This window comes from Onychomys torridus, chromosome 4 (assembly GCF_903995425.1).
Source record: "Onychomys torridus chromosome 4, mOncTor1.1, whole genome shotgun sequence".
NCBI classification, from domain to species: Eukaryota; Metazoa; Chordata; class Mammalia; order Rodentia; family Cricetidae; genus Onychomys; species Onychomys torridus.
In genome coordinates this window covers 100292844-100312445 of record NC_050446.1, presented here as the reverse complement: position 1 = coordinate 100312445, position 19602 = coordinate 100292844, and the positions used below count along the sequence as shown (strand labels likewise).

Here is a 19602-nt window from a genome sequence, read left to right as displayed (position 1 = left end):
GCTGTCAGTTCGCTGTGTCATAGTCAGATCCACTGAAATGAGAGAATTTATTCTAGACAGGGTGGTAAAATGTCCCAAGGCGAGCGGGGGTGGGAGGGGAGCTTTACCAACACAAAATACTGGCAGATGCCCTCCTCAAAACTGCACTAATTGAAGAAACAGTCCAGGGGATGTTGGCAGCCATTCAGAAAGGAAAAAGAAGGGCAGTTGATTGACATCTGTCATGGTTTGAAAGAGAAATGTCCCCACATAGGCTGGTGTAATGGAACTCTTAGTCTCCAGTTGTGATGCTGTTGGAGAAGTTATAAAATTCTTCCACAACTCTGATCAAGGAAGCCCATCCCTGGGGACAGGGTTTGGGGATTTATTTCCCTGCCCACTTCCTGCTCCTCCCCTGCTTCCTGTGCAGATAGAAGGTAATCAGTCATTATGGACTCTCTAGAACTATAAGCCACTTTTGGTCATGGTGTTTTAACCCAGCAACAGAAAAGGAACTAATACAAGTGTTCTGAAGATGGGTCCCAATTGCCTCCTTTGTACATGCTTACTACAATACAAGCTGCAGAACGCATGCCGTGAAAGGAAAGAAAATGGCTTTGCAACAGTATTTTAACATCATTGTTTTTTAAAACTTGAGATTAGAAAACAAGGGTGTAATCCTAACAGGTTGTATTATGTATTTAGGAGTACTCGCACGTGTGCGCACACACACACACACACACAAACACGCACACACCAATAATTAACAGAAAAAAGAGGCCATGGATTTGAAAGAGAGTAAGGAGAGGTATGTGGGAGGGGTTTGAAGGGAGGAAGTTGGAGGGGGAAACTATATAACTATATTAAAATCTCAAAAATGAAAAAATACAAACAAAAATAAAACATAAAATTTGAGTTGAAACAAAATCTTTAAAACATCAACTTTAGGGTTCCATATGTTTCAGTTTACTTTTGAACAATGACACCTCCAACAGTAGCAGAATCACTATCCTGTCCTATGAAACCACACCCTCTGAGAACACAGAGCAATGCTGATTGGGTGACAGATCCCTATACCGTGCTGTGGTGTGAAAACATTCATTAATGTCAGTAGAACAGTTCCATACAGATAGAACAGCAGAGAATACACCAGCACAGGCTACCACCTACCTTATTGACACGTTCCTTTTCTGGGTCGACGGCTGACCTGATGAAGCGCTTTAGGTAAATTATACAAGGCACATATTTTCTCCTTACCTACTTAAGTATGACCCTCTGTAAAGTAAGGACCCACCATCTTATCAACCTAACACAATAACCCTAGATTCCCTAAGGTCTCGTGTATCCAGTCCATGGTTCAATTTTCCCAGGTGTTCCCATTTAAATTTCAATTGGTTTACAAACAAATCAAAAGTCCACCATCCCAGAAGGAAGCTGACTCTGCCTCCCTAAGCCGAGGTATGCCCTCTGGTAGGTTGCCCTTACACCTGAGTACATATGGGCAGCACTAATTGCAGTTGGTAGGTTATACAAAGTGGGGGGGGGGACACAACGTTGGAAGGATAACTTGATTGGGGGGATCTGGGAGGAGTCGGAGAGGGAGAGAGATGGAGGTGGATAAGACCAAAATTCTTGTATGAAATCTCCATATTTTTTAAACTTCACACAGTGTATTCAGTGGCTCTGCCTGAGTCTTTTGCAGTCTTGGACATCCTAGAGCCTCAGCATCACATCTGTGCCCAGCTCAGGGACACACCCTTAACAAAACATAGTCCACTCTGGAGAGTCTATTTCACTTTCCTGACCAGCAACACACTCTTTCAGCATTGGATATTTTCCTTGAGAGAACACTCTTCATGTAAAGCATCCAGAGAAGTTTTCTTTATTCAGCTCTCAACTTCTGCTTCTGCTGTGAGAAGAAATACTCAGAGTGTGCTACACACCCCCACACCCCACGGTCCTGGCAGCTTCTGTATCTCTCCTGCGCAAGTGTTGGTAGCAAGCCCTCTCAGTGGCAGTGTCTCTTGCTGGGCACTCTGAAGCTAGGTAGAGACTGCTACAGTCCTGCCCCCTCAACAGCAGCACCTCAGATGGCAAGGGGAAGGGGCATCTCTTCTCACTCACAATCAAGCCCAAGGCTCCAGCAGACTCACAGACCACTCCAGGAGGGAAGCAACTACCCACTGGGTGTCACAGTTGCCCTCCAGAGCCAAAGCTCTAGCTTGTTCTATGTGCATCAAGCCTGGAGAGAATGCTGAGGAGCATCTGAAATGCTGTGTCAGCCAGCCTTGTAAACAGACGCCCATCTGTCCAGTCTGTAGGTCTCATAACTCTAAAGAGAGGCATCACCTTAGAGGAAGAAGGGAGCTGTTTCTTACTGTGTTCACACCTTCAAGCTGTGATACTCAGGGTTTCTCAGTCACACCCTGCACCACTCCTCGCCTCTCCTACCCAGGAGAAGCCAAGGTTTCTGAGTATGGTAGCCACCTTCGTCTTGAACACTGTTATCTTAGATAGTTATGGAATCGAGTCCTGAAATTCCAGCAACAACTCTGACTGTAAGCGAACTGCAAATGGATATTTGGTTATTGAAGAACTTTCATCTGCACAATGCATTACTAGCTCTGATCTTCCTTCTAACTCCAACCCTTGTCCTGTGTTTCCTTGTCCTGATGAGGTCTCCCCTGAGATCATCACCCTGTGGTCCCTTCTTGTCAGGCCTGAGGTATTATCACAGCCTCAAGGACAACTTCCTCCTCTACAAGCCCATGCTCTTCACCCTGCTTTCTTCTCAACACTCATCACTATCCATCTTTAACCCTGTTGGCCTGTGTGCTGATTTACACAACTTTCCTCAACCACAACACTAGCTCTCCCTTTTCATTTTTCCAACATGTCGCCCCAGGCAGACTAGGATTTAGTACACAGTATGAGCTCAGTAAGTGCTAGCCAAATGGTTCTCCTACTTGTCCTTTTCACAGAACTGCAAGTGGAAATAGGCTAAATAAACAGTGTGGGGCAGTCACAGTAGGGAACACCGAGAAGACCTCCCAGTAATACCATTGGTAAGTTGGAGAAATTTGTGGATACACTGTGTAGAGACAACCAGTCAACTCCAGTCTCCAACGTGAGCCCTAATAATCGTTATCACAGGTAGCTGACTATAGTGGTTTGTGTTATACTTGGTTTCATAAATGTGGGGTTTCTAAAACAAATTGTGATTTAAAAACACAGCAGATAATTTGAATAAGCTTTTCTTTTTCTTTTTAAGTAATCTTTGTAACAAAGGCATGTCGTCTACTTTCTGCCTTTAAAAAGTGTATGGTTAGGGGGTACAGGAGAGTTTTCTCAGTGGTTAGAAGCACTTGCTGCTCTTCCAGAAGAACTGTTTGGATTCCAGCACCCACGTTGGGCAGCTCATAAGTGCCACAACTCCAGTTCCAGGGGATCCAATGCTGTCTTCTGGCTTCCATAGGCATTGTAACACACACACACACACACACACACACACACACACACACACCATACACACAAGAAATGCACACATAGGACTACAACTTGGAAATCTCTCTAGGAAGCCACCTTCACATCTGCAATGCTAACATCCTCTGCAGAACTGGTCCACAGACTAAATATCAACCCATGGGCTGGGACCAGCCACGGTGATAATTTCTTAGTCTACATGGTATATTTGAATTGAGACATTTTACACAAGAATCAGGATTTCTTTCTTCTTTTGGAAAAATTGAGTTGTCTGTCTGTTCTGGACCTGCTTCCCACACACTAGCCACTAGCTGGAGATGAGAAGATATCACCTCACCACTCACCAGTGAGGCAGTCTACATGCTCATCAGATGGCTGGGAGAGGTGGGACCATAGGGCTAAGTGTGCACGTCTTATCTCTTCAAAAATAAGGGAATGCCAGGAGTTTAGTACCTGTCTTCCCAACCTTTACAGGGGCTTGTGTGTGACTCCTGTTCCATAAAGCTCTCTGCATCCGTAATTCATGATAGGGGGGCAAGAGGGAGCTAGGCAAGTTTCCTTCCTCCTTGAGTAGTTCATCATGTCAGAATAGACTACTAGAACTCTTACAGCTAAACATCACCACCCCTAGATACATTGTTAGCTCTGTATTGATTTATGTTCTGTCCTCCTCCAGTTTTGGTGGGCTGTGATTCCCAGACACACACAAACACAATGTAGCCCTTCAAATATGTGAAGACAGCACTCATGTCTTATGTCCTGAACACTGTTAAAGATCCATTATGCCAGCTCTAAAACTAAAGAACCGCCAATAAAGGGGAGAGGCTCTTTGCTCTCAAGAAGTGAGTCTCCTGGAGAGAAAAATCATGGAATGGGAACAATAAAGGCAGCAGAGCTAAGGCACTCTTCACGGCCGACTGAGGGCACAGTCATGAGGGCATCCTGGCCCAGGTGAATCTGAAAGCGGAGTCTAGGACCAAGAGTGGGGTTACAGACAGAGCTCTTTGAGTCAAGGTAAGGACTGTGAGAGAGAAAAAGAACCAACAACAAAGAAGATGTTAGCAGCAGGCAGTCAATGAGGCAGCTGGAGCCCGGCCCCTTGGTGGATTGTAGAACTACACAGGCATGCCTTAGAATTAGCCCCCAAAGAATGGAAAGACAGGCATCACGCTCGATCCTCCCATCTTTATTGTCTCCAAAGGGGTTATCATTGCCCCAAGGAGACTAAGGTGTGAAGGTACCAGTGAGCTCACAAGATCTTTAGGATTATAAACACAGCCTGCTCTCTGTTAGAATATGAGAAAAGCAGAAGGCGGTGGTCAGGAGGCAGGGCAGACAGTGAGATGCACTGGCAATGTCATTCCACAGGAAGCTGTCTTCAGACACTTAGTCAGCTGACCTGTGCTAGACAGTCAAAAGCCCAGGCATGGCTCCAGCCCGGCAAGGTGAGCGGAGCCTAGGACCTTTGCTTACAGGCAGGTTTCGACTGACCCTAGAAAATGAAATCTGACACTCAGATTTCCACAAAGCAGGCAAGGACCCTCTCAATCCCCCACAGTGACAGCAGAGATCCCACAGAGGTGGGTAAGGTCTCAGATGCAGAGAAGCACCTTCTGTCTGCCTCTGACAGCCGGGAATGCCATGTGCTTTCACTCCCAGGCCTCAACTGCAAGCCTCCTTCACATGCTTAAGACACTCTGGTGTGTGCATCTTTGCTTTCATTATCTTACAGCGTTGGGGGTTGAACTCAGGGCCTCATGCACATCAGGCAAGTGTTCTACAATTGTTCCTCTACTCCTGAATGGCATTTCCAGGATTGATTGCAGTTCTGGGCATGGGTCTGCCACCATGCAAGGGAAAGCTGGTCCTTCTCAGTGTGGTGGGTTTCTCAAGGGACATGAGAGGATGCAGGCTGTTGTTTCACTGGATGAGCTAAAAGGTAATAAATAGTGTGGAAATCATCCTAGATGAAGGCTTCATCTCGGGACAATTAAAACAAAATAAATTAACATGCTGGTCTCAGAAGTAGTAATCTTTATCTTAGGAATGTAGAATTAATCTTTCTGAGACTCTCAGACTCCAAAATACTTCCCCCTTTTTGGGCGAGAAGCCGTGAAGCTGCATGCCACTGCTGAGTTCCCTTCAACATAAAAAGCTCTAACTGGCTAACCAGTCGCTTGTTACCAAGAACACAAGTTCAGAGGTAGATGCTGCAAACACTTCAGGTCCTCTCCAGGCCCTGTGTTTCTCATGCGGCAAAGTCGTAATCCCTGTTCGGAGGCATCGACTCTGTACCATTGAAGCATATAATGGAAAAACACTATATAATCCCCATTGAAGTTGGACTGTGGTTTCAAATTTATTTTCCTAGTAATAATATTTTTCATAAATGTGAAATTTACGAAATGGCCAAAGCCACACAAAATAGACTGCTGTTTTCAGTCACATTAGTACCCCATTCCCATGCTGCAAAGACTATATTAAATTAGCATTTTACACTTGAAGAGAAAAACATATTTAACTACCTGCTTTTAAAAAGCAAAACCAGCAATGAAGAAAAGTATACATGTTCTCCAAGAAAAGCCACACAATCTGTGGAAAACTACATTCCATGCAGCATTTGTGAACAGTTTAAAGTCCATAGCACAATGGCCACTTTGTGCATGCAGGGTAACAGCACCCACATGTAAAGAACGCCGCAGGGGCCGGCACTGTCCGCTTCATAATGAGGCTTCCTCCTCGAACCTTCAAGCTTCTGCTCCAGTCTCCTTTGATCTGGATGTGGCACTGTAGCAATATATAGATGTCCCTGCAGCATGACCAGACAGAGCCCCTCTTTCTCTCCTTTCCACTCTACAGCCTTTGGATTCTCATCGTCTCAGGTCTGGACCATTGGATCTATCTCCTTCCCCCTGCCCTCCTCCTCACTTCTAATGAGTCTACACTCCCCTCCTTAACTATTTCATTCCATGAAATGCTAGCATATTTTCCACTGTCCAATGAGGCCCCTCAGCATCGTCCTTTGTCACCTCTTACAAGGGGTTGTGACACATTTCCTACCAATGTGAAGTGTTCTCTCCACTGTCCAGAGTCTCAGAGAGGAGGCTCAACATCTGTATCCCACACACTCATTCTGCGACCCTTGCTCCTCATTCAGGAGCAGCCCAGATACCAGCTTCCATGGAGCTCACCAAGAAAGCAAAGGTCAGAGGGTCTCCAGCCTCTTTGCACCTCTCTGGGGTCACGCATGCCTTTCTATCGGTAGTCACCTTGCTGACTCAGGAGGCAAGGGACTGACATGTCTTCCCTCAGAACCTAATAGTATTTCTCAAATCCAGCAAGGTCTCAACAAATGCTATCATGCCATCCCTTAGATGAACCACATTTAAATGTTTTTGTCTTTTTCTTGGAAAAAAGTACCTCCTTACTAACTTCCCAGAATTTTGCTACAATTTGGTTCTTGGAAAAATGAAAGACACCATTTCAAAAGGGAACCAAGTCAACACAGAGCTAAAAGGGGCTGAAGAACAATGTCATATTTACCTACAGCCAGCCTGGCCTTCTCTTTTGTAAATAAATAAATAAATAAATTACTGCATTAGCTTTGTTCAGCCAATTAATAGGAAGCAATTACAGGAGGAAATGTAAGAGAATACAGATGAGAGAGAGGAAAAGGAAAAATCAGTGCTTATCTGTGAAGTCAGTAACACAGTCACATCAGGGTACTATTATTGTTGTTGTTGTTGTTGTCTTCCCACAAAATCCTCAGGTAAATGAGGACTGCTCCAGCAGCGCTAAGCAGATAGATACACAGCACTTAGCACAGAACTTAACAGTCCCTTGGTTGATAATCTGTTGAACGGAGGAATAAAAAGCAACTTCTAAGTCTCTAGTCGTTTATCCCCACTACAGTTTTTGAGAGGTACTTGAGGGACAGATACAGTGATAGCTGCAGCAGCGTGAGTGCTGGTGCTGAGTACTGGGGTGCTGGCACTGGGCACTGGGCACCTAGAAGGAGTGTTACCCACATGAACCATGAAGCCCCTGTCAACTTGCTCATGGCAAGTCTGAAAGACAACAGACTACAGTGAGTAAAGCCTGTGCTCAAAGACATACCCTATACTCTACCTGAACTCTCCAAATTACAGGGAGGCGTTTGAAAGATAAAAATGATTCGCTTTCAGAAACATCTGGTAAGATGCCCTACTGTCTAGGTGCTTATATCGTACCTGGTAAAATGCTGGGAGGACAGGCAAGGGCAGCGTGCTCAGCACACCCAGGACAAAGGTGGCAGGTGAGTACACACAAGTATCGCTGCTTTGTCTTACATGCTTTCCATAGGAAGGTTCTGTGGCCACCCACATAACCCCTCTATTTCTCAGACTCTTTCTGATTTCCCATGTCCCACCTCATCTTCCTCCTCACTCTCTCCATTCCCTTATAAAGCACATCACTTGCTATTTGTTAATTCTATAGAAGTTTATACTTTTTCTTCTTGCCACATGTTATAATTTCTGTGCCATATTATACTGATTTCTTATTCAGGTAGTCTCCAGTTTTCTTTGCTTGTTCCAACACTGGTGATTGACAGAATAAAGATAAACACTCTTGTTGTCTCCTACTTTAATCCACCCTGAAGATAATAACAACCATTTTCCTTAAAGACATTTCTTTAAAAATCATACAAACTTTTGCTATGAATGTATAGCAATGGCCTAAACCTAAATATGGTTAGAACTGCCGATGTCCATACAGACACAGTGGGTGGTTGTTTTATTGTTGGCATTCAGGGAAAATCTATTAAATGTCACCAAATCCATTCATAATACTCATACAGATGCAAATGGCACAGTGCTGAGAAATTGTGCCCAGTTACTAGTTAAAAGGTCTTACTGAGAAATTTTCTTATACAGAAGCTAAGCACCTTGAAAAATAAATAAAGCCATAGGAAGTAAACACGTGCACTCAAAGATGTTTTCCTGGACCGTGCCCAGACTACTGGAATGATAGGCTGCTGAAAAGACGCCATGTGAACTCCCCAGCTCCAGAAGCAAGTCACAGGTTGCCAGGACTAAGAAGCCATTCATTAAGCCAAGTGCAGAGAACTGTGCTTATATATATATAAGAATATATATATATAGAAAGCAATCACCATGTCCCAGGGCCATTTCCAAACACTGAACCCCACACTGAAAGAGTATAGGAGGAAGTCAGAGACTAGGGTTAGGTGCACATTGCCTCTGACAGGTCACACCTCTTTCAGCTCAGTTTCCTCATCTGCGAGGGGAGGATTATCATTTGCCTCAAGGCAAATATCACAGCGGATAATATGTGTGAAGACTATGAACTACAGAGTAAGTACCCAGGTGTCTTGTGGTATTTGTGCATGTTTAGCTGCTGTTGCTACTCGTCAGTTCTAGGTGTCTTCCTAAAGAGCCTCACGCCGGGGCCCTGTGCATGATGAAAAGTCATTATTATTACTTAGGATCAGAAGTCAAACAAGCAATGGGTCAATACTTTGCGAGTATATGATCACAAGCGAAGCTGCTCATGCAAACAATGAAATCGGTGTCCAGGTCAGCACAGTGCAGCTGCTCAGCCAGTGCATCCCAAGCCAGAACATAGCCCGGGACACTCCTAAAACAGATGCTCCCAGCTAATGCTCCCTCCATTACTTGGAGGTAAACAGACCTCCAAGCTAAGCAGCCCATTCTTAGTGCAGGGCCCACCTTCTCCACAAATTTCTGTCTCCTGATGTGTGTTATCACCTGTGTCTGGCACTGCACATTGCCCCTAGCTTCTTGCATCTCTTCCTCTCTCATCATGCCTTAGGAAACAGCCCTCAGAACTAAATGTGGCCTCTGAGCTTCCAGGCCCCCAGACCATGAAAGCACACACCTAAACAATCACAGTGTGTTCAATGCCCAGCAAGTAGTTCTTAACAGTCCTAGTTCAGCCATTTCAAACACCTAAAGGGTTTGAGGATTTTCCTTCAGAGTGTGGGTTTAATTTTAATAGCTCTGCACATTTCTAAATCTAATTACTAGGAATTTGGAAAAAGGAAATAACAATTGTGCATGGGCTTTGGGGTCTGGCTGGTTAGCAGAAGCTCCAAGCCAGTTAGCTGGGGAAATTAGATCAAGTCAAAACTAGACATGGCAAAATGTGGGCGCCCCTGGGAAAGGGCAGGGCACCCTCAAGAGCTCTCTGCTAGGAGTCGCTGTCATCCTTGCCTCCAGTAATATAATCTGAGTACAGTGACCTCAGCAAGAGCCCCATCTTCCAAATGGTTAAGAGAAAGGCTTGCTTACAGTCTTAGATCAAACAAAACAAGAACTCAGAAGGAAACACCAAATAGATTTTAAAAAAGATCCGGGTCCTCAAAACTCACTTGGAAAACTAGCCAGAGCAAGATGACGAGATTTAGAAATTTAATCAAATAATATTAATCTATATGAATCTAGAATCAATGTGTTAACTGTTCCTAGTTTTTAAAATGTTATTCAGTAAATGAAGGAGAAATCCCTTGAGGATAATAGAAGTACAAAATGGATTAATTCATTCAACAGAGACTTAATGGGTGAAACAAAACATTAGTAAATTATTAGTAAAAATTATAGAAAGGAATACATAAAAGCTGTGGAACAGGTAGTCCGGATAGAGGGAAAATGAAATATGCATCACTTTAATAAAAGTACTTTAAGGGGAAACTGAATATTTAAGTAATATTAATTATTAATTTTTCCTTTGTATTTTCCATGGAGTTCTGGGAAATTAACTTATTCCAAACAATGGTAAAAGAAGGAGAAGAGGAATGACAGGTAGATTCAGAAAGAGAAAATGAAAACAGAAATAGTTGAGGTCAGGTGAGATGTCTAAAGAGAAAGCATAGATTTTACTGAGTTTCCATAAGGGTCAAAATGTCTTTTCAGAAAAAGAGGAATGCCCATAAGAAAAACAGTGTCATTTAGCAGTATAAGCCTGAGGCAAGACCTAGCTTCTAAGAAGTAAGGGCATGGGCTAGCCCAGGCAACACTGTCCTCATGGCTGTGCTCAGGTTCAAGAGGTGGATGGGACAGAAGGGACCAAGGTTACCATGAGACGAAGCACATTGAGGCAGCCCCAAGGCTTCTGAACCTTCAGGGAAGCTCAGTAAGGGAAGACTGGAGCATCACTGAGAGAGCCTTCCCGGCACCTACAACTGCCTCACCTTCACCAGCGACTCTGAAACCACACTGGTTTACTGAGACACACACCTGCTCTACATCGTTATTCAGGCACTAGGAAAAAATGACGAAAAGAAATGAATTTGTCACCTTGTCTCCCCAAATTACTTCTCATAGGCCATCCTTAACTTCCTAAGGGGCCGTGCCTTAGCTTTGCCTCCCTGCTGTCTCGGCTATTCCCTCCCTTCTCCCTCCGTCCCTCTGTTCCTTCCTCCAGCAGCTCTAACTGAACTCTTCTTTGCTGTCTCAGAGTCTAGCCATCGCTTATGCTTTATCTTTTCAATGTAGCGACCTAGTTTCTGAATGGGCATCCATGCCAACACATCTGTTGCCTTGCACCGCACACTGTGCTTCCTGGCACACACTCTCGAATACTCAGCCTCTGGCGCCCCCTTTATTCAGCTTCTACTCTGTCTACAACAGCCTAGCACCCTCTCTAGGGGAGCCACGGTTTTTCTACAGGAACCAGCTCAAACTCAAGCTTCCTTCTTCTGAACCAAAGCCACTCATCTCCTCCAGGCCCCCAGGATAAACGCCCTGATTCTAGCAAATACTTGTCAGACTCTTGTGTGGCACTTATACCTAGGAGACACTTAATGAGACACAAGGAGGTAAAGACTTCACCCAACTGACCCCAGCCTATCTGCCAAGTTAAAAAAGACAATGTTTTAGGTCAAAAAAGAAAGTCAGACTCCCTGGATGCCCTCCCTCCCAATTCTCTACTCAATTTCTTCATTTAATAAACTTTAATTTTAATTAGTGTGCACAATGATGAGTTACATTACAACATTTTCCTACATGTGTATCATTGCATTTTGTTCATACCCAACTCCTCGTTACCCTCTCTTATCCAGCATCCTGCTGGTCCCTTTCCTTCCTTAAACACTGTTGCATGTATTTATAATCCCAGATTCCACATATAAAAGAAAATACACCTAGAAAGCACACACATACACAGCATTATTTATGAAGGCTTTGGTGAGCTGGGTCTGTCCACAGCCTCTACCTCCCAGCATACCACTCTTGACTTCAGGCATGAGTTCCAAACGTGCTCTGCTATCCCCCTTCTCTGCATGGAGCCCTCTCCATGTCTCTGCACTTTCCATCCTGTCTGCCTGGGATTCATCTGCTCTTTAACCCTTGGTAGCTGCTACATCCTTAGGAAAGCCAATGAGACTTCTCCTTTCTGGTCTGCCAAGTGGACCTCAACGACCACACTCGTCTCTCCAGCACTGAGCTCTGTTCATGTACATTGTACAGTTGCTCCTCTAAGGGAGGACCTCCCAGAATGCCTCTTTACATGGCAAAATGGAGAAAACTTGAGTCAACTGTTTTTCTGGAGCAAGAATCAGCAAGCTTTTCCTGCAAAGGGCCAAGTAGGAAACATCTCAGGTTTTGTGGGTTACTCAGTGTCACACTCAGCTCTTGTAGAACCAAAGAAGCCCAGCAAATAGATTGCTGTGGTCTAACAAAAACTCCTTGCAAAAACAGATGGTAGGCTGGCTTTGGCCAGCACTCAAGCATGCTCATCCACTGTTAAGAGATTGAGTCTGAACTGCAATCGATACAAGAATGTTAGGAAACGAAACACAGTTCCTGCTCTCAAAGCACCCCCTTATCTTGTCCCAAGTTGTCATCAGTTGCAGCCCTAAGACATTACTTTGGAGCCAGGTCTTGTAGTAGAGGCCTGTGATCTGAGATCTGGAGACTGGGGCTAGAGAATTGCAAATACTATATAAGACAGCTTGGATTCCATGGTGAGTTCAAGGCCTGTCTGGGAAAATCAGTGAGATCCTGTCTCGAAAAATTCAATAAAGGCCTGGGAATGTAGCTTAATGATGCAGCACTTGCTTAGCATGTATGAAGTCCTGGATTCAATCCCTAGTAACACAAAAAGAAAGGAAGGAAGGAAGGAAGGAAGGAAGGAAGGAAGGAAGGAAGGAAGGAAGGAAGGAACAGATAGAGAGATGGTAAATAGATAGATGGTAGATAGATAGATGATAGATAGATAGATAGATAGATAGATAGATAAAATCAGAATTCTATAAAAGATGATCAGTAGCCAGTTGTATAGCTCAACTGAATAGCACAGTGCAATGGGGCTCTGTTGCCTCCCTAACTTCCCCTCACAGGAAATTAAATCTCAATTAGATGTCCAGGTCTCTAGCTTCCCACAAAGAGAAAACCTTTTCTTCTAAGAGGAACAACCACCCCAAGACTTCATGACAGGCCCTATAAAATGTACTCCATCCTTATCTGTTCCTGATACCATTAGATGAAAACAGCATTCTTCAGAGGCAACCAGCAAAAAATAATAATAATAAAGACCTTCTGGTGTTCAGAGTGATAGTAGAACAGTTACAAGTACCACTCTAACCTAATCTTTTTATATTAATAATATAACTAGAAAGCAGATAGGAAAAATAAACCCCAAAGGAGGGAATTAGAGAGCTGAGAGCCTCCTGAGACACAGAACGCCTGCTATACACATAAGAAATGTTTGTTGATAAATGAGTAAGCAGGAAGCTAAAGACCTAGACAAGCCAAAGCATACATGTTCTCCAAATTCCTGAACATGCCATTTTAAATCCATAGTATCTATGGGGAGTCTGAATACTCCCATCTGTGGGAGGCAAATGGCCACGCCAACCGTTTTCCAGCAGACTCACCATCTTGAGTATTTGGAGTCAGGATTTGTGTGCGGAGTTCCTCCAGGCTAATTCCCAGGTACCTGCAGACCTCCTCCCTGCTGTAGGGTTCCGCATGAAGGGTGTCCTCTGTGAGCAGCAGCATCTCTTGCAGACTAACCCCCAGTTTGGCCTGCACTTCTTCTAGCCGCAGGACTCTATCCCATTGCAGCCCTTTGTGTTTAGCAAGGACCTGCGAGTTTAAACAAAGACAGAGGCGAAGTTTTACTTCAGAATTCAATATTCTCTATTTTAATTAGTCACACTCAGCTTGAATTTTTTTTTTCCATTCAAACTAGCCAAGTCTCCCACCATTGCTTGGAAATGCATTGTGGGCTCAGGTATTAGTAATTAAATATACCTCTATGACAGTCACTTAAAACACACACATTGCAAATGCATGGAGGAGCATGTGTGCACACACACAACTCCTCTCTTGTTGTTTTTGCCTGTCACCTCTATCCCTTAGGGCAGTGGTTCTCAACCTGAGGGTCACGACTCCTTGGGAGTTGCAGATCAGATATCCTACCTATCAGATACTTAAGTTACAATTCACAAAAGTAGCAAAATTCAGTTTTGAAGTAGCAATGAAATAATTTTATGATTGGGGGTCACCATAAGATGAGGGACTGTATTAAAGGGTTGCAGCATTAGGAAGGTTGAGAACCACTGCCTTAGAACTTTCTTGAATATTTTCACTCTTTTATCTCTATTCAACCTATCTATACTTTATAGATTAAGTCTGGAGAAAACTATTCAAATCTCATTTGACCTTAGTCCTGAGTCAGCTGCAGTCCTGACGCTTAAAATACTTCCTGTTTATCATGGGAGTCTTGAAAATCTCTAATGACTAAGTATCTGAGTACTTAGAGTCATGTTTCAGCTTTTAAATAAAAATCTCACTGGCGACCCTATGAAAAGTTCCTACATTGGCTCCATGGCAGTAGTATTTCTGTATGTTCCTCCACCCTCAAGAAAGAGCTTGGTTTCGAGTTGCATCTTGAGGTAGCCCCACAATCTCATGGGAGTCCAATCCTGAATACCTTTGTCTCATTATCCCTCTCTCAAACACTGACAGCCCTTCATAGCTGAGAAAAGAGAGAAGGTTCTTCTCTCTCTAATATCTGAACAGTTCATTGTCTAGATGTGAAGACAGCAAGTACAAAAAGAAAAAAGCCAGGAAGTAGAGGTTAGTCAACAAATTGTGTATCTGAACTGCTCTTCCATTGTATTCATTTTATTTTCTTTTTTTTCCTCTTTATTTAAAAAAACTTTTTTCATACAATATATTTTGATGTTTCCTCTCCCCAAACTCCTCCCAGATCCTTCCCAGCTTCCTATCTCCCTACCCACCTAACTTCAAGCTCTCTCTTTTAAAAAGAAAAAACACACACACACACAAAACACAAAATGAAAATCAGAACAAAAAATCAGTACGACAAAAACATGCCAAAACAAAACAAAACCAAAATGAAACAAAAAGCCTACACAAAAAACATGGAATTTGTTTGTGTTAGCCAACTACTCCTGGTCAAGGGGTCTGTCCTTTAAAGTGGTTCATATACCAAATGAGACTGTATTGGAGAAAATTGGTTTTCCCTTTGACAGTGGGTATTGGTTGCAGATAGCTTCTTGGTTAAGGGTGGGAACCCATGTCCACTACTCCTTTTCAGTGCTGAGACCCTGTCTACCCTGAATCTGTGCAGGTTTGTGCATGCTGCCACAGTCGCTGTGAATTCATATGTGCATCAGTCCTGTTGTATATGGAAAACATGGTTTCCTTTGAGTCACCCACCACCTCTGGTTCTTACAATCTTCCTGCCTCCTCTTCCACATAGATCTCAGAGCCTTGAGAGGAGGGGTTTGATGAAGATATCCCATTTAGGATTGAGTGCTCCAGAGTTCGTCACTCTGTACATTGTCCAGTTGTGGATGTCTGTGTTAATTCCTACCTACTGCAAGAAGAAACTTCTCTGATGTGGGCTGAATGAAGCACTGATCTATAGGTATAGGGGTATGCAATTAGGAGTCATTTTATTACTGTGTTCCTTTAGCAGAGTAATAGTAGTAAGCATTTTCCTAGGCCCATGACCTATCTAGTTTCAGGGTCTTGGCACTTTTAGCAGTGTCAGGGATAGGCTCTATTTCATGGAGTGGGCCTTAAATAAGGTTTTTTGTTTTTTGTTTTTTTTAAAGTGGTTGGTTACTCCCATAACACGTGTACCACTATTGCACCAGCATGTACTGTAGGCAGGCCACTGTTGTAGGTTGCAGGATTTGTAGCTGGGTGACATTGATGATTAGCTTTCTCCTCTGGAAGTGTTCAGAGTACCTTCTAGTACCAAGAACACTACTGAAGAGGGGTGAAGCTTCCAGCTGGGCACCAGCTCCACTTCTCCAAGTGTTCTATGACATAAATAAGTGTTGTCTTTGAAATAGGGCCTTACGAACAGGTTGTAGAGAGAAAGCAACAGCACTGGCAATAGCCTATGATGTTTGGGGAGGTTTCATGGCACCCCTCTGGTCAGTGACTCAATAAGATGTAACATTCCTGGCACTGGGGGGATTTATTTGGTGGTATAAGATGTCTATTTGGGGCATTGCCACTCCTGTTATTTGGAGACTCATGTGGATTTCTTTTACATATGTGCATAGTTTAGGAACGTCTATGGTAGTAGGTTCCCACATGGCTTTTCAAATGTCCTCTTAGTGTTGCCACTCCCCACATTCCCTCCTTTACCCTTCTCTTCTATCTAATCCTCCTATTCTAGTTTCACCTTCATCTCTCCATAATACTACACTCTATTTCCCCTTCCTAGGAAGAACCTCTCCTTCTCCCTGGTCTCTTACTAGGTACCTGATCTCTATGGCTATTCAGATTGCAGCACATATTTTGAAAGCTAAAAGCTAACACCCACATATGAGAGAAAATATACAATACTTGTCTTGTGGAGTCTGGGTTAGCCCATTCAAGATTATTTTTTCTAGCGCAATCCATTTACCTGAAATTGTCATTTTCCTTAACAGCTGAATAATATTTATTTGTTGTAAATGTACCATATTTTCAATAACCATTCATCAGTTGATAGACATCTAGGCTCTTTCTAATTTCTGGCTCTTATGAATAAAACAGCAATGAACATAGATAATCAAGTGTCTTTGTAGTAGGATGTAGAGTCCTTTGGGCATATGTTCAAGAGTGGTATAGCTAGATCTTGAGATAAATCTATTTTCAGCTTCTTAAGGAACTGCACCCTGATTTCCACATTGCTGGACAAGTTTGCACTCTCACCAGTAATGAATAAGTGTTTCTTTTTCCCTACAACCTTGCCAGAATGTGATGTCATTTATTTTATTGACCTTGGCCATCCTGGGATCAGATAAAATCTCAAAGTAGTTTTAATTTGCACTTCCTAGTGGCTAAGTATGTTGAACATTTCTTTAAGTGTTTCTCAGCCATTTGTGTTTCATCTTATGAGAACTCTCTGCTTAGTTCTCTACCCCACTTTTAAATTGGATTATTTATTTTCTTGATGCTTAGATTTTAGTTCTGATTTTCTTCCTTTCGAACAAGATGCAGGACTTACCAAAAGATGGCTGCAAGTTTTGTTAGGATTGCTCACTTCTGAAGATGTTACTAGCTGATGCTCTCAAACTTGTTAATCATCTTAAAAACAAAACAAAACAAAACAAAAAAAAAACACCCTGGCTCAGCTACTTAGAAGGGATGACTTTAAAAACTAGGAACAGAGACAATATAATTTTTTTTCTGTTCAATCATTTCACAGAACAGGGCATCATTTTTTTTCTTTTTAGTGTTTGTTCCCATTTTCTCTCTATTACTTTTATTAAGTTTGTTCTTTGATAATTTTATGTATGTATAAAATCCCTCCTGATCACTGCACCTCTTGACCTCTCTAATCTCCTTCCCACTCCTATTAAAGACCCCTTCTCCCCAGAAGCCCTTATCCTATAATTATGTCTTTGTTTTTTTCTTTTTATTGTTCTGTTTTGTTTTTGTTTTTGAGAACCAGAGGTTAACTAGGATCATCTGTGTGCCCATGGCATTGGAACTACTCACTGGAGCCTGGGGGGAGCCTCAGTGGGCACACACCTGAATGACTGCCTCTCCAACACAAACCATCAGTAGCCAATAGTCCAGCCAGGAGGACAGGGCCCTGTGATTTCCTTCTAATCCATTATTAACTGTTAATAGGACCACAGCAGCAATCATAGTTTCTATGAGGTTATGACTTCTTGGACTATGCCATGCCTAGAGGTAAGAATTTCACAGCCCTTTTCCTTACATTCCAGCTCTTACATTCTTTCTACTTCCTCTTCTGCAACAATCTCTAAGCCTTGGAAGTGTTGGTATAAATGTATAGTTTAGGGTGGTGTACTCAATCATCACTTATTCTCACAACCTTGAGCAACCACGAGTCTCTGCTTATACCATCATTCATTGCAAAGAAACTTCTCTGTTTAAGGCAGGAAATAACATTTATCTATAATTCCTTCAAGTGAATTTTTAGAAGGCAGCTTGGTACCATAACAATTTAGCCAAACAACAGTAGCAAGTTCACCTCTAGGGCCTGACTTCCTCAGCCACAGGTTTTGACCAGCTTTACAGTGCCAGGCATGAATTCATTCTTGTGGAGCAGGCCTCAAATACAACCAGAGACTTATTGGTTACCCCCTTAGCAGTTGAACCACTATTGCTCAGTGGGCACCTCTTGCCTGAGAGGTTCCAAGAGTTCATAGCTGGGTAAGACTGTCCATGCCTGTTCTCCCCCAGTAACCTATAGAGTAACTTCCGGGGCTATGAGAGCTAGGAGGCAGAAAGGAAGCCTCGTGCTCAGTTCTAGACTACTGGGGTTATTTAACAACAACAACAACAAAAAGGACAAGGACATGAAGTTGGGAGAAAGACAGGTTGGGGAGCACTAGGAGGAGTTAGAGATAGATAGTAGTGGATAAATATGATCAAAATACATTGATTGTATAAATGCATCAGGTTTTCAAATACTAAATTTAAAAATATTACTAAAAATAAGAGATGACATTAAGTGACACAAACAATCACTAACTAGTAAGTAAAAAAGGTAGAAAGTATTGACAAGTGCATTCCTCTGAAAGACAGGGGGAGTGAGGGGGGAGCAAGAGGGGGAAAGAGGAAGGGAAAGAATGAAGAGGAAGGGAACAAAAAAACAATTCCCTATGATAGTTCCCATCTCCATCTTTACTTGAACCACTCACGTTGTCCTAGACACTGGGAAAAAAACCTCCTGGCCCAGTGGCTCGTATGACCACTCCAAAAGGCATGCCTGCAGCCCACAGGCTACTTCCAGAGGAAGTGCCATGATGCTTTTCCCTGGATACACAGACACTAACGTGAAGAGGTGCAATCCACCCCAGCAATATCACAGTTTTCTGTTAGCCTGATGTCCATTTCACTTTCAGCTAACAGGTCTACAAAGCCAAGTTGGCATGCATTTCAATTAAAGACTAAAATCTCCCACATGCTCAGAACAACAGCTGCATTGCCCATGAGCTGCTGCGTTGCTGTGAGGGGGCAAAATAGGAAAGCCACTTAAGCTCTTAGAAATTTGGCCCAGGGGTCAGAGGGATGACTTGCAGATGAGGAGAGGGGGTGAGATCACTTGCTCAGAGACAGAACCTGAGGGAGTTTGCCACGGCTACCTTCATGACTTTGTGTCTTGGAAGCAGGGGCATGAGTCAAGGTTGCAAGTCACTTCCTCACAGCTTTCCACTCAGCAGCATGGAGAAGCTTAGAGACAGCAGTTCTTCAACATTCCTCACATCCTTTTCACCACAGCAAACATGAAGGGTTCACATCAGATACCCCTTTCAGGGAGGGTCCTGAGTTCTGGTCCATGCTCTACAGACTTTAAAGCAGGCAACAATGCTTTGTCCACAGTGATGGAAAAGGTAGGGACAAACAGGTTAGGACACTACACTAGTTAGCTTTTTCTCTAAGACAGGGCTTTGAGGGACAGGATTTGTGAAGCAAGTTAGCCCAAGTCTCACTAGAGAAGTATGAAGTGATACAGGAAGAGAAGCTGGTAGGAGGGGCATTGACGTGGAGCCTGCTGGTCTTCAAAGACTGTTATGTAGGAACTTCAGCTGCATCTTTACCTAAAAGCATGACAAACAGGTATTTACCACTAAATCACAACCATCACTCATTGGGCTGCTCTCAAGATATG

General features: G+C 43.2%; 1 protein-coding gene across 1 annotated transcript in view; it reads right to left on the bottom strand.

The window, feature by feature from the left end:
* The window catches only part of Galk2 (galactokinase 2), a 109603-nt gene that overhangs the window by 16428 nt on the left and 73573 nt on the right, over window positions 1-19602 (bottom strand). Inside the window, exon 8 of the mRNA XM_036185838.1 lies at window positions 13358-13568. Coding sequence (XP_036041731.1) covers window positions 13358-13568 — 211 coding nt within the window. The remainder of the gene's footprint in view (window positions 1-13357; window positions 13569-19602) is intronic.